Consider the following 15,394-nt stretch of genomic DNA (forward strand, 5'->3'; position numbering starts at 1 on the left):
AGAGTCTACACATAGGGTCCAAGGCCCGTGAAGATATCTCAAACGGTTCACGAGTTATGGCCATTTGAGTGAAACTGGCTACTTCCGGTTCGGACGTTTTGATGCCCCCTAGCGGCCCTGAATCGAAATTTCAACTTCTTTTTATGATTATTCATATTCACACTCCACAGAATTCATCAGTCTTGGTTTGCTTCCGATCGGGCAAAAATCCAGGGACTAGTTCATTTTTTTTTTTTTTCATAAAATGCAAATTAGCGAAAAAATTTGCATACCGGAAATGAAATCGGAGATAGCCATTTTTTAAGTTTGGAGCCAAGGATTCCAATGACACCAAAAACTTTGTTGTGCGACATCCGGTTTACGAGCAATGAGCCCAAACGCATTGGCCATCGCTATAGCGCCCCCTATGGGCCGATTTGGCTGGGTCACTGTATCTGAGTAACCTGCACATATACAACCAATTGACAAAGTCTCGAGTTTTTACGACTTACGGTTTGGGCTGGGCGATGCGTTTTAGCGAGGAAAAATAATAATAAGAAGAAGAATTAAAGCTGCAAGCAGCATTTAGCGGGTTTCGAGGTTTAAGGCAGTCAAAAGCAGTCGTGCATTCATGAACAGGTTAGGGGGTCACACCTCAACACACGCGTGAAGGATCAAAGTCCAACACACACACACACACACAGAAAAATGACAGGTATGAACTCATAGAAACTATGCATTCTTACAGAAACATGCACGTATACTACAAGAATGTTATTTTCTGACTGTCAAATCATTTGGACAATTCGTTAATGAGTATCCGATTTTCATTGTTGTTGGCTTTTAAATTGAAGAGAAGGTGCTTTCAAACTCAAGAAGTCTGAAGTTCCTGGGCCGAGACGATAACCGTTGCATATTTACAGTATTTAGTGCCATTGTTCATGTTATAGCGCCACCTAGTGTCCAATCACCGTGTTATTTTTACAGTGAGCTCAGAGCGATGGTCTACACATATGTGTAAAGCCCCGTGAAGCTATCTCAAACCCTTCTCTAACAACGTCCGTTTAAGTGTCATAGGCTCCGCTTAGTTCCGTTTTTGCCCCCCCTACCGTGTATGAATATAAATTTCAACTTTTTTCAATGATTATTTACATTCACACTCCAGAGAAGTCATCTGCATTGGTTTAGTTCCGATCGGTTGAAAAAGCAAGTACTAGTTCGCGAAAGTAGGTTTTTGACATCATCAGCGATAACTCACGAACCGCTCGATCGACAGAAGCGTGTCCAGAGGCAAAGTTGTTCAGAATGAGAAGAGATATCATATGATGTAAATAGTTTGTGTGTTTGTCAAATGTCACGTGACACACAATTGTTTAAGTATTGAAATACGCGTCAATTTTGCCATTTCTACTCGTCTAGCGCCACCTAGTGTCCAAACGCCACCTTCTTTTGTAGGTGACCTCGGAGTGATGGTCTACACATATGTTCCAAGCCCCATGATGTTGTGTTAATCCGTTCTGGATTTATGGCCATTTTAATGTGATAGGCTCCGCCCAGTTCAGTTTTTGCCCCCCCCCTACCGTGTATGAATACAAATTTCAACTTTTTTTCAATGATTATTTACATTCACACTCCACAAAAGTCATCTGCATTGGTTTGGTTCCGATCGGTCGAAAAACCAGGGACTAGTTCGCAAAAGTAGGTTTTTGACATCATCAGCGATAACTCACGAACCGCTCGATCGACAGAAGCGTGTCCAGAGGCAAAGTTGTTCAGAATGAGAAGAGATATCATATGATGTAAATAGTTTGAGTATGTGTCAAATGTCACGTCATACACAATTGTTTAAGCACTGCAAAAACGTTTTTTCGCCCCCAGTGGCCGAATAAGTTCATATTTCTTACAGACCTTCAGGACCACGAGTCGAACAAGCTCAGCGAGTGTCGATTCGATCGGCCCCCGTTAACCCTGTCTAATGAGTGCTCAAAATTCATTGGCCGATGGCGGCCATGTTTTTTGAGAAACACCAAAGTCCTTTTATACAGTCACGGTGCATGACACAAAGACACACCATACTAAATAATAAGTCGATCGGGCAAACGGTTGCGTAGTTATAGCCCTTTTCGAGTTCTTTGCTATTATAGCGCCTCCTAGTGGCCAAACACCGAGTATTTTTTATTGTGACCCTGGACTGAGGGTCTACATGTACGGTCTAAGCCCCGTGAAGATAGCTCAAACGGTTCACGAGTTATGGTCATTTTAGTGAAATAGGCTACTTCCGGTTCAGACGTTTTGGCGCCCCCTAGCAACGGTGAATCGAAATTTCAACTTTTTTTCAATGAATATTTACATTCACACTCCACAGAATTCATCAGCGTTGGTTTGGTTCCGATCGGGCAAAAATCCAGGGACTAGTTCATTTTTTTTTTTTTTCATAAAATGCAAATTAGCGGAGAAATTTGCATACCGGAAATGAAATCGGAGATAGCCATTTTTTAAGTTTGGAGCCAAGGATTCCAATGACACCAATCACTTTGTTGTGCGACATCCGGTTTACGAGCATTGAGCCCAAACGCATTGGCCATCGCTATAGCGCCACCTATGGACCGACATGGCTGGCTCCAAGTATCTGAGTAGCGAGCAAGACTACTACCATCCGACAAAGTCTCGAGTTTCTACGACTTACGGTTTGGGCTGGGCGACGCGTTTTATGGCGGAAGAATAATAATAAGAAGAAGAAGAATAAAAATCCTTACAAATACAATAGGTTTTCAGCCCTTCGGGCTCGAAACCCTAATTAAAGCTGCAAGCAGCATTTATCGGGTTTCGAGTTTTAAGGCAGTCAAAAGCAGTCGTGCATTCATGAACAGTTTAGGGGTCACACCACAACAAACGCATGAAGGTTCAAAGTCCAACACACACAGACACAGAAAAATGACAGGTATGAACTCATAGAAACTATGCATGCTTACAGAAACATGCACATATACTACAATAATGTTATTTTCCTGACTGTCAAATCATTTGGACAATTCGTTAATGAGTATTTGATTTTCATTGTTGTTGGCTTTTAAATTGAAGCGAAGGTGCTTTCAAACTCAAGAAGTCTGAAGTTCCTGGGCCGAGAGGTTTATTTTCAAAGCGTATCAGAACCTGTAGATGTATAACAGTTGCATAATTACAGTATTTAGTGCCATTGTTCCCGTTAAAGCGCCACCTAGTGTCCAATCACCGTGTTATTTTTACCGTGAGCTCAGAGCGATGGTCTACACATATGTTTAAAGCCCCGTGAAGCTATCTCAAACCCTTCTCTAACAACGTTTGTTTAAGTGTTATAGGCTTCGCCCAGTTCAGTTTTGGGCCCCCTTTCCGTGTATGAATCCAAATTTCAACTTTTTTTCAAGTACTTTTGATGTTCACACGCCACAGAAGCACTCTGCGTTTGTTTGGTTCCAATAGGGCGTAAAACCGCGAAGTAGTTAGCAATAGTAGGTATTTAACGTTATCATCGATATCTAATGGACCGTTTTATTGACAGCAATGCTTCAAGAGGCAAAGTTGTTCAGAATGAAGAGAACTATGATTTGATGTAAATATTTTGGGTATAAGTCAAATGTAACGTGATACACAATTGTTTAAGAATTGAAATGCGTCTAAATTTTGCCATTTTAACTGGTTTAGCGCCACCTAGTGTCCAAACACCACTTTCTTTTGTAGGTGACCTCAGAGTGATGGTCTACACATATGTCCCAAGCCCCATGATGATGTGTTAATCCGTTCTATATTTATGGCCATTTTAATGTGATAGGCTCCGCCCAGTTCCGTTTTTGGCCCCCCCTACCGTGTATGAATCGAAATTTCAACTTTTTTTCAATGATTATTTACATTCATACTCCACAGAAGTCATCTGCATTGGTTTGGTTCCTATCGGTTGAAAAACCAAGGACTAGTTCGCGAAAGTAGGTTTTTGACATTATCAGCGATAACTCATGATCCGTTTGATCGACAGAAGCGTGTCCAGAGGCAAAGTTATTCAGAATGAGAAGAGCTATCATATGATGTAAATAGTTTGAGTATGTGTCAAATGTCACGTGATACACAATTGTTTATGAACTCCAAAAACGTTATTTCGCCCCCCGGTGGCCGAATGAGTTCATATTTCTTACAGACCTTCAGGGCCACGAGTCGAACAAGCCCAGCGAGTGTCGTTTCGATCGGCCTACGTTAACCCTGTCTAATGAGTGCTCAAACTTCATTGGCCGATGGCGGCCATGTTTTTTGAGAAACCCCAAAGTCCTTTTATACAGTCACGGTCCATGACACAAAGACACACCATACAAAATAATAAGTCGATCGGGCAAACGGTTGGGTAGTTATAGCCCTTTTAGAGTTCATGTATATTATAGCGCCACCTAGTGGCCAAACGCCAACTCCTTCTTACTGTGACCCTGGACTGAGAGTCTACACATAGGGTCCAAGCCTCGTGAAGATAGCTCAAACATTTCACGAGTTATGGCCATTTTAGTTAAATTTTCTACTTCCGGTTCGGACGTTTTGATGCCCCCTAGCGACCATGAATCGAAATTTCAACTTTTTTTCAATGAATATTTACATTCACACTCCACAGAATTCATCAGCGTTGGTTTGGTTCAGATTGGGCAAAAATCCAGGGACTAGTTCATTTTTTTTTTTTTTTATAAAATGCAAATTAGCGGAAAAATTTGCATACCGGAAATGAAATCGGAGATAGCCATTTTTTAAGTTTGGAGCCAAGGATTCCAATGACACCAAAAACTTTGTTGTGCGACATCCGGTTTACGAGCAATGAGCCCAAACGCATTGGCCATCGCTATAGCGCCCCCTATGGGCCGATTTGGCTGGGTCACTGTATCTGAGTAACCTGCACATATACAACCAATTGACAAAGTCTCGAGTTTCTACGACTTACGGTTTGGGCTGGGCGATGCGTTTTAGCGCGGAAAAATAATAATAAGAAGAAGAAGAATAAAAATCCTTACAAAAACAATAGGTTTTCAGCCCTTCGGGCTCGAAACCCTAAATATAACTGCAAGCAGTAATAACGGGTTTCTCGTCATCTGAGCCATCTAAGGCACTGTGACATCATTGAACAGGCTCAGGGGTCCCTCCCCAACACAACCACAACAGATCAAAGTCCTGCACACACAGAAAAATGACAGGATTAAGCAGCAATCCTCGGGTAGATGAGACGGGAATCACGCGAAGTTCAGAAGTGTGCGGTGTCAAACATTCCTTCAGGGTTCTTCATATGTATTATACTACTTAATTGCAAGTCAGTTGGATTATTTATTAAGTAGTAGCGACCTTAAACGTACATTCTTCACGTTAATATAATAAAGGACCCTGTAATGGTCACACAACAAAAAAACTCAACATGTTTTTGATCATTATTGACCTAGAGAGTCCAGAGAATTGTACTGTGGTGGAAATTAAGAAATTGCTTGAAAATCTAAGAACTAGTTAGCAAAAGTATGTTTTTAACATCGTCACCGATAACTCGTGAACCGTTTGATTGACATCAATGGATCAAGAGGCAAAGTTGTTCAGACTGTAGAGAACTATCATATGATATCATTAGTTTGTGTAAATGTCAAATGTCACGTGATGCACAATTGAATAAGAAATGAAATAAGCGTCAATTTTGCCATTTTTACTGTTTTAGCGCCACCTAGTGTCCAAACGCCACCTTCTTTTGTAGGTGAACTCAGAGTGATGGTCTACACATATGTTCCAAGCCCCATGATGATGTGTTAATCCGTTCTGGATTTATGGCCATTTTAATGTGATAGGCTCCGCCCAGTTCAGTTTTTGGCCCCCCCTACCGTGTATGAATATAAATTTCAACTTTTTTTCAAAAATTATTTACATTCACACTCCACGGAAGTCATCTGCATTGGTTTGGTTCCGATCGGTTGAAAAACCAAGGACTAGTTCCGAAAGTAGATTTTTGACATCGTCAGCGATAACTCACGATCCGTTTGATCGACAGAAGCGTGTCCAGAGGCAATGTTGTTCAGAATGAGGAGAGCTATCATATGATGTAAATAGTTTGAGTATGTGTCAAATGTCACGTGATACACAATTGTTTATGCACTCTAAAACCGTTACTTCGCCCCCTGGTGGCCGAATGAGTTCATATTTCTTACAGACCTTCTGGACCACAAGTCGAATAAGCCCAGCGAGTGTCGTTTCGATCGGCCCCCGTTAACCCTGTGTAATGAGTGCTCAAAATTCATTGGCCGATAGCGGCCATGTTTTTTGAGAAACGTCAAAGTCCTTTTATACAGTCACGGTGCATGACACAAAGACACACCATACCAAATAATAAGTCGATCGGGCAAACGGTTGCGTAGTTATAGCCCTTTTCGAGTTCTTTGCTATTATAGCGCCACCTAGTGGCCAAACGCCAACTCCTTTTTACTGTGATCCTGGACTGAGAGTCTACACATAGGGTCCAAGCCCCGTGAAGATATCTCAAACGGTTCACGAGTTATGGCCATTTCAGTGAAACAGGCTACTTCCGGTTCGGACGTTTTGATGCCCCCTAGCGGCCCTGAATCGAAATTTCAACTTCTTTTTATGATTATTCATATTCACACTCCACAGAATTCATCAGCGTTGGTTTGGTTCCGATCGGGCAAAAATCCAGGGACTAGTTCATTTTTTTTTTTTTTTGTAAAATGCAAATTAGCGGAAAAATTTGCATACCGGAAATGAAATCGGAGATAGCCATTTTTTAAGTTTGGAGCCAAGGATTCCAATGACACCAAAAACTTTGTTGTGCGACATCCGGTTTATGAGCAATGAGCACAAACGCATTGGCCATCGCTATTGCGCCCCCTATGGGCCGATTTGGCTGGGTCATTGTATCTGAGTAACCTGCACAGATACAACCAATTGACAAAGTCTCGAGTTTCTACGAGTTACACTTTGGGCTGGGCGATGTGTTTTAGCGCGGAAAAATAATAATAATAATAATAAAAATCCTTACAAATACAATAGGTTTTCAGCCCTTCGGGCTCGAAACCCTAATAAAAATCCTTACAAATACAATAGGTTTTCAGCCCTTCGGGCTCGAAACCCTAATTACAATTAATTACTATTTGAATGTGATTTCTGAGAAACAATTTTGAGAATGACAACCAACAACCAAACATATCATTGTGTGACTTTTGTCTGAGAAGAGAATGAGCGTTCATAATTTGGCTTGTGTTTTTATTTTGGGTAGGGGTGCGATTGTTTGCTTAACAATGTCAAATATCAACAGCGTTTCTCAGAATTAGCGTACTGTACCTTTAATTTGAATGAAGTCAAGCCCAAAGAATGTCTAGGCGAGTGGGACATGACCGTTCTATACACCAGCGGCTTCCCAATTTATGATGCCAAGGATCCCCTTACTAAAATACATACCCATCCATCCATTGTTCGTGTATAAAGAAACATTTCAACTGTTAGATTATTAGTAAATGTGATATTATAAAGACACGTTGTTGTGCAGCCAGTTTGTGAGCCTTTTCAGAATATTTATATTCCTTAATGCTTTAGTTTACCCAAAAATGACAATGCTGTTAATTTACTCACCACGAAACCAATAGTACATCGAAGATGTGGGTGGCATTGTTTTTTCAAGAAGATTTTTATGAAGGTTGAAGTAAAATCAATAAAAGTCAAAAACGCCACTACATTTAACACAAAAGCAATCCCTGCCCCTTATGACGTTTAACTGGTGTCTTATAAAGCGAATCAACTGGTCTGTGCGATAAACTGAACGCTATTATCGAATCCTTTGTATACAGATCCTTTGAAGTGCAAGTTCTGGAGGGAGATGAACAGCTGTTTCTCCTAAATATTCTCCTGTTTTCTCCTAAACTGTTTAAATCATACATAATGAATGCGGTAATAACAACAACAAATTATTCCCTTATATGAGACCCTTGAGTACCCTTCCTGCAGTTACTTTCAAGGGCACAAGACACGTTTTGGACGTGTGGCTGTGGACTGCAGATTATAATGTTGTAAATAACATTAAGTTTCTTGGACAGACCGATAAAATCGCTTATAAGACGTCCATATATCGTTATGAGCCGCCGGAATTACTTTTGTCTCAGGATGTGCATTTCTGAAAACATACCGTTCTTGACGTCTCTCCACTTATTTGAAATGTTAAGGTGTATGACGGGCCGCGTTTGGCCCGCCAGTTGACTGGCCCTGATGTAATGAGTTTAGAAAAAGAAATAAAAAGAAAATCAAGCTTTGGTAACTGAAAACAGGGAAGAATTGGTCCCAATGCTAACATTATGACACTTAACATAACACCCGTTTTGTTACACAACTTCAATGTATTTTGTGGGTTATTAATGCCAAAAGATTTAACAAAACTAATTTGACATTTCCAATAAACAATCCAAGTATTGGTTTACTCTCCGGGCTTTATATCTGATAGCACAACATATAAAACACCCCTGAGGTGTGTTCACACACATGTGCTTGTATGCCTCCCTCTTTTGAGATTTACATCACTATAAATAAGTTTCCATCTAACTGTTGACAAGCGCAAAGAAAATGAAGCCAGCAGAGAAAGAAAATAAATCCATGAATTGAGTCTCATTTGGACCTAGAGATGTCAAAGCTCTTGCAGTTCCTGCACATAAATCCAAGATCTACGGACACTAACAAGCTCAACCTGTCTGCTTCTCCACCCGGTTTAAAACAAATGTTTTGAAGGCAAACAGAAACTCACAAATGTAAGGATGAACCTCTTTATCGAGGTTGAGTTTCACAATTATTTTGGTTCATACTCAAAGTAAGATTTGCTGAGAATGCACAGAATCCTAAACATTTACACTGACCCAAGCCTTATCAAGAGACTTGAGCGACTTCTCAACCAAGCAATACCTTGAGGACATACCACGCCCTAGCATCGAGGCTAAGAGTCGGGCACGACTTTTCACATCACCCTCGGAAAATGCAAAAACATGCAGTTTTAAGAGTAAACCACTGACATTATGGCTGGGCGATACAGCTGAAAATCTATCATTGATGTTTCATATAATTCGATATCAAGAATGTTTGATTCCTTTTATAATAATAATAATAAAATCCTTTATTGGGATCAGTAGAAAATGCAGTTTGAATTTGACCACTGTATTATTCACATGTTCCCCATTTCAACTGCATTACTGTGAAGTGTTTTGCTAATAAATAGACTTATTATGACAGACACAGCAACAGGTTTATTAGGTTACTGTCACTTTAAGAGGTAATGCACATCCACTGTTAACATCACTTATAACATAAGCCATTGTGTTTATATGAACCTTGTGTGTTTTTAGTCAGTCATAGAATGAACACTGTATGACGATTAATGATCTCTCTGTAAAAGCAAAATCCAAACTTGGATGTTGCAAACGCCGACTATTTGTAAAACAAAAATGCCAAACTGTCCGAGAAGAAAGGCTGTTTATGATCCAGTGTCTGCGCATGGATTGTTATGCTACAAAACTTAACGTCGATGTTAGGTTTGGAGCATTATATCAAACCTTGTATCTATTGTTATTGATAACATTTACATGTAGGCATTTCGCAGACGCTTTTATCCAAAGCGACTTACATTGCATTATCCTATACATTTATACATAGGTGTCTGCAATCCAACACACAACCTTGCGTTGTTAACACAACAGGAAAGCTGTATTGATAAAGTTGTATTGTCGATACATATCATTATCGTTTTATCACCCAGCCCTAACTGAAATATTCCTAAATTTAACACAACGAAGTAAAGAAATAAAGACAGAAATGTGGAGGCGCACACACAACTCAGCCGAAGGACATCAACATGAAAGGAAAGAGATTGTGCGCCTGTGCGTCTCAATGTGTGTAGTGGCCACCTGCATATTCACCAATACTGAAAGCAGTCTGGGATTAGAAGAAACACACACATGCTTTTCATGTCCGTGTGTGCGTGTGTGTGTGCGTGTGTGGAATACTGCGAAATGCTAAGAGCGTCTTATTTTCCATCCTCAAAAGGTGCATAGACAGAGGTGCATAAGAGCAGACGTCTTTATTCAAACAGAGAGAGAGCACATCAAAACGCCGGAGTCTTGGGAAAATCTGATAGGGGTCGGAGTGATCAGACTAATGCACAGACTCTATTACGAGCTGGAAACAATCAGCACAGCCTTTGAACCGCCATCCCATTACAGGACGAGCATCATATCAAAATCACTGCGGCATTTACTCTCGATAGAGACTTTAGAGTGTGTGTGTCTGTGTGTGTGTGTGTACCTTTAGTGCTGAGTGTTTTAGACGACAGCTCCAATGTGTTCAGAGTCTCTGAACCGATATTATCCAGGGTGACCACCAGCTCTTGCGTTTCTCCATTAAACAGCTGTAAGGAGACACTGCTGGACAAATCTTCACTGGACAGATGAGCCGACCTGTACACACATAGACATCAACATCTTTAGCAACTCAATGCGACAGAGATACTGTACATGCATTCAGACCCAAAATAGCCGATTCAGTTATTCATATGGGTCCATTACGTATAAGGATTTTCTTCATAACAAATTTTAAATACAAATAAATAACAATATGTATTTAAAAATACAGTTCACTTAAGCATACTGTATCAGAGATTCATATTTTAGCCACAAACATTTTATGTTTTATTTTAAATTGAATACAATTATTGATATTATTGGTTGCACCGCATGTTAAGACATTTCTGTAAAGAATAAAACAAAAGGGAATTTGTCTTAGACACTGATATCATACAAACAAACACAAGACATATTAACACAAAAAATGACTTCATAAACGAGACTGCCGGTAATATCATGTAAATTGCATATTTCAGATTTCTTGAAGTAGAACTTCAAGTTATATAAGACACATAAATGTACCATTAAAACTGTGCGTGTCATCAACATTCTGTACCATAAATCTTCCCTCAAAGTTTATCCTCTCTTAGATCAAAGACAGTCTTGGAGTCTTTCAGTCAGTAATTTTCAAGTTTAAATCCACCTCTCACGCCATCTTACTCTGCTGTTTTTACATAAGAGCTTTCAGTTCTTACACTCGGATGTTTGGCTCTCAAAACCCATCACATGACGTCTTAAAGAGAAATAATGATAAATGAGTGTATATATCCTGTGTATACTTTTACAGAAAGCCACATTCGAGCTGGATCGCAAAAGAAACCCACGGACAGTCATTCTGACAACTGCAGATTTAAAGAATAATGATTTCCATTATAATATTCACAGCGGCTCCTGCAGAACTAACTATGATTACAGGAAGACGGACAATCCCGTCAAACGAAAACAAATGTGTGGATCTGTGCTCCTGTGTGTTTGGTTTAAGCCGTACTGCAATTAGTTGTGTGCGCTTTTAGACCGTTTGAAATCTTCCGACTGCCAAATCTGCCTATGACAAACAATATTACATTGTGCATCCAGCAATCCTATTCTCTTTGAGAAACTTTCAGCCGTAAGGAAATTATTATGAGAAATAATTCCACACCACATGAAGAATCAATCAAATAAACAATATATTTGTATAATACAAAATACATCTGTATTTGTGTTTTTAAACTTTTCAATCAGAGCTTTCCATATCCTATTTTCATTTTCACGGCACCTTCTCAAGAACATGAGACCACTGAATCCATCTCAAAACGATGTACTATGCTCAGCAAAACACTATGTGGCGCTGTAATTCAGTCACTACGATACACTAAAAATGGAGAAGTTTTAGCCGTGTCATATGACCCCTTTAATGTAATGGCAGCCAGCATTTCTAGAAACACTCTGGTAGGCGACACTAACCATTGAACTAAAGAATCAAGAGCACTGCGCTCCCAGCTGTTAGATAATAAAACACTCACATGTAACAACAGCGTTTAGTAAGCAGAAGACCATTGTGATCCTTCCTCTAACCATCATCCTTATCTCTTATCTTTGACTCTTTAAGCAAAGACACGTCTGTATTTCTTTATTGCTATTTTGCACATCAAACCCTCACAAGAGCCGATGAAGAGAGGTCCAAGACATGAGAGAGCAGAGAAACACTGACAGACAAGAGGAGATGACATCTACTCTCAGCCAGTCTTGTCTCATTGTTCTAAGAGTACTAGAGCGAGCAGGATGCAGTCCATACCCAGACCTGACAAATGCTGTGATGATAGAGCTGGACAAAGGACGTGGCGACTCTACAAAATTATTAATGATAATCTTAAATCAATTTTTTTTTTATTTTGCCTTGTTGTGCAGAGGCTGCAGCTTTTGCAAGAAGGGATTGGAATCCCCTGGTTAGGCCTGCTTTCCCTCTGAGGTTTTTTTCTCCTCCAATGGAGTTTTGAGTTCCTCGCCACCGTTTGCACACTGTTTGCGTAGTTTTATTTAATTAACACTGCATATAGGAATTTATAGTCCGTCTGATATTTGACCTGTGTTTTGACTTGCATAACCTTTTATGTTTTGCTTATAGTCAATGTTTTCTTGTACAGATGTTTTGTAACAATGAAACTTGTAAAAAGCTCTATATATATAAAGCTGACTTGACTTGATAAGCATGTCAGAGAAGTGTGTGTTACAAGAAGTCTTTGGTACAAAATACAAAAGGGGGGGTTTAGACAAAAATGAGATGAGATGAGACAAGACACAATGGGATGGGATAAGAGAAGGGGGTGAAAGAACAGATGAGAAGTGATAATAGGAGAGGAAAAGGATGCTGAAGAGGGCTGTGGTGAGACGAGACCAAATGAGATTAGATGAACGAAAATGTGACGAGATTAGAAGAGACAACATGAGATAAGAGGGTGAAAAAACATGAGATGGGATGAGACTGAGAGAAGAACCTGGGTAATGATGTGCAGAGCTGCAGTCGCGGGAGTGACGGGACCACCTCCACCGTACAGCCGCTGCTCTTCACCCCAACCAATCCATCCAGCAGACAGTCACTGCTCACCCCAAACACACACGTGTGGTAACCTGCACACACAAACCAAAGGCTTTAACATTAATCACAGACTTCACTAATGATATAAAGGCAATTACAGCTTATTAAAGTCCCCCAAAACAAACGCAGGATTTGTAAACGTTAAGTAGTGGCCACAAGACACGGTACATAGACTTTATCCTTTTTTAATGAGAGGGTTTTATCTTATTAAACAGCGAAACACTAGACTTGTTTAAGTCAGCTTTGATTTCAGCATTATTGTTAAATACGCAAATAAAACCTGTTAAACTCACCGCTGATCGTGATGTTCCCGTTGGTACGTGGAACTCCGACCAGAGTCACCGGATAGAGGCCGGACTCGGCCGGCAAAGACAGAGCAGCAGGAAGAGACTCAAAATCCACCCCTGACGTCAACAAACCCTGACAAACACAAAGATGAGAGTTTCTGATACACATTTCAAAACACAGAAAGCTGAACAAGGACATTTTCTCTGCTCGGCCAAAAACCGAAATGCAGTGCTTGTGGAGATCAACTTTCTCTTGATTTAATCAATTATCTCACAAAATAGCAGATTAAATGTAAAACAAACGCTGATGGCTTTTCAATCGCAGTTTGAGAACGTCATGCAGATGCTATTAAAAGATAAAACACACAAACGATAAACAACAGATTCATTCAGGGTCCTCTGAGCAAAAGGGTGGCGATTAACATAAACGGCCTGCATGTGTTTTTCATCTGTCAGAATTTCATTACGGCTGTGGTTAAATCCCTCGGTTTTACTGAGAAAAGCACAAATTCACCAGATATTAATTCACAAAAGAATCTACGACAAACAACAACAGGAATCTTGAGTCTGTATGAAAGCCAGTAATGGGTTGACTTCACGTCTGATTCACAAGGTCCCTTTCAAGTGCCCTATAAATGAACCCTACATACTGAACGAATGGTGAACTACACGCACATCTTGTAGCAATGACCGATGGGTAAATTTCCCACGTACACTTTTTCCTTCAGTCACATGCAATACTTGATTCTACAAAATGCGAAATGCAAAAACAGAAGAATACAAATAAAATGTGAGCTTGCTTTCGCCTCCCTCTTTCTTTTTTCCTGACTCTAAGCATCATATAATAAATCATCCTGCCCCATATCTGATGAAATCTCTCCCAGCATGTTCTCCCATCACCCATGGAGAAAATTGCTCTTGTTCGCGGCACTGCAGAGAAAGGAAACAACGTTACAGGAATCAGAGTTGCGGATTGAACACGGATTGAAAACGAGACGATCGCACCTTCGCCGAAGAGCCGAGTGACGGTTATTACATCCAGATTCTCTCCACCGAGATACTTCAACTCTCTATTCAAGCTCACAGTCTCCATTCAGACTGCTGCAAATGTACTTTTTATCATATTAGACCCAATGAAGCCAGACTCCAGCAACCGGAGGATCTTTCATTTTATCCTGATATTTTGTTAACTCGTCTCCTCAATAGATGATTCAAGCACTCGTGTCCATTTTCTCTCCCGAATGAACTTTCACTTTTATCCTAAGGAAGACTTTTATAGAAATGCTAAAACTAGTTTCCAAATCAGTATTTTAGTTTTTCTTCGTAGTGAAAATCTCATACATCCTTACAACGGGATAAATGTACTTGCAATATTAACTCTATCCCCGCCAGGAAACATGTTTACATTTTATTCTGACTTTGTATATTCTGATGCTTGAATGTGGCCAAATTATATTCATTATGCCAAATTAACATTTTGAAAAGGAATTGGTTAAAGACTTTGTTCAGATCAAAACATGCGGCATTTGCTTGTTTTCTGTACTTTTGGAAGATGGATTGCAGCAAAAACATGAAACGCTGGATAAATGTTTATATCCCGACACATTCACATTCAAGAGGGCTGTGGCTTTAGATTAAACTTGTTTTTTCGTTTCACCATACAACATCTACCATAAAACTCACACATCTGCACATTTCTATGAAGTCAAACTTAAATTATCCATTGGTTGAAACGGGGACCCACGAGCACCCATTCTGTAAAAATTCTCCACACTATCTAAACCCTTCGGCTCACATTATGTGGATGACTTTGGTATTGTGTAAGACGTATTTTAAAATTACTCATTTGCCTTTCTTCCTGAAAAGGTTAATTAGCTTGACAGTTAATGCTAACGATCTGTTTCTTTCTGGCCAGGATGTCCAGCGGCAGATTTTCAGAGGCTGTTACAAAAAGCCTTCGGAGAAATCTGCTCTTTGTGTGGACTTTATAATGTTTAACCTGACAAAAGTTGTGCGAGCCATTATCAAAGCTCACCATTAACACAGGCACATAATTAACCCCGGATCATGATGAAATGAACACCGAAAAGAGAAACGCCTCGAAAAACTATATTTTAAAAATATCA

General features: G+C 39.9%; 1 protein-coding gene across 2 annotated transcripts in view; it reads right to left on the bottom strand.

Annotated features, from left to right (window-relative positions):
- Positions 1 to 15,394, bottom strand: part of trappc9 (trafficking protein particle complex subunit 9) — a 146,262-nt gene that overhangs the window by 86,666 nt on the left and 44,202 nt on the right. For both annotated transcript variants that reach the window (XM_079485643.1, XM_079485642.1), the window contains 3 exons: positions 13,275 to 13,401; positions 12,881 to 13,013; positions 10,306 to 10,457 (listed from right to left, as the gene is read on the bottom strand). In XM_079485643.1, coding sequence (XP_079341769.1) covers positions 10,306 to 10,457; positions 12,881 to 13,013; positions 13,275 to 13,401 — 412 coding nt within the window. The remainder of the gene's footprint in view (positions 1 to 10,305; positions 10,458 to 12,880; positions 13,014 to 13,274; positions 13,402 to 15,394) is intronic.

The sequence above is a fragment of the Barbatula barbatula genome, assembly GCF_947034865.1.
Source record: "Barbatula barbatula genome assembly, chromosome: 21".
Lineage (NCBI taxonomy): Eukaryota > Metazoa > Chordata > Actinopteri > Cypriniformes > Nemacheilidae > Barbatula > Barbatula barbatula.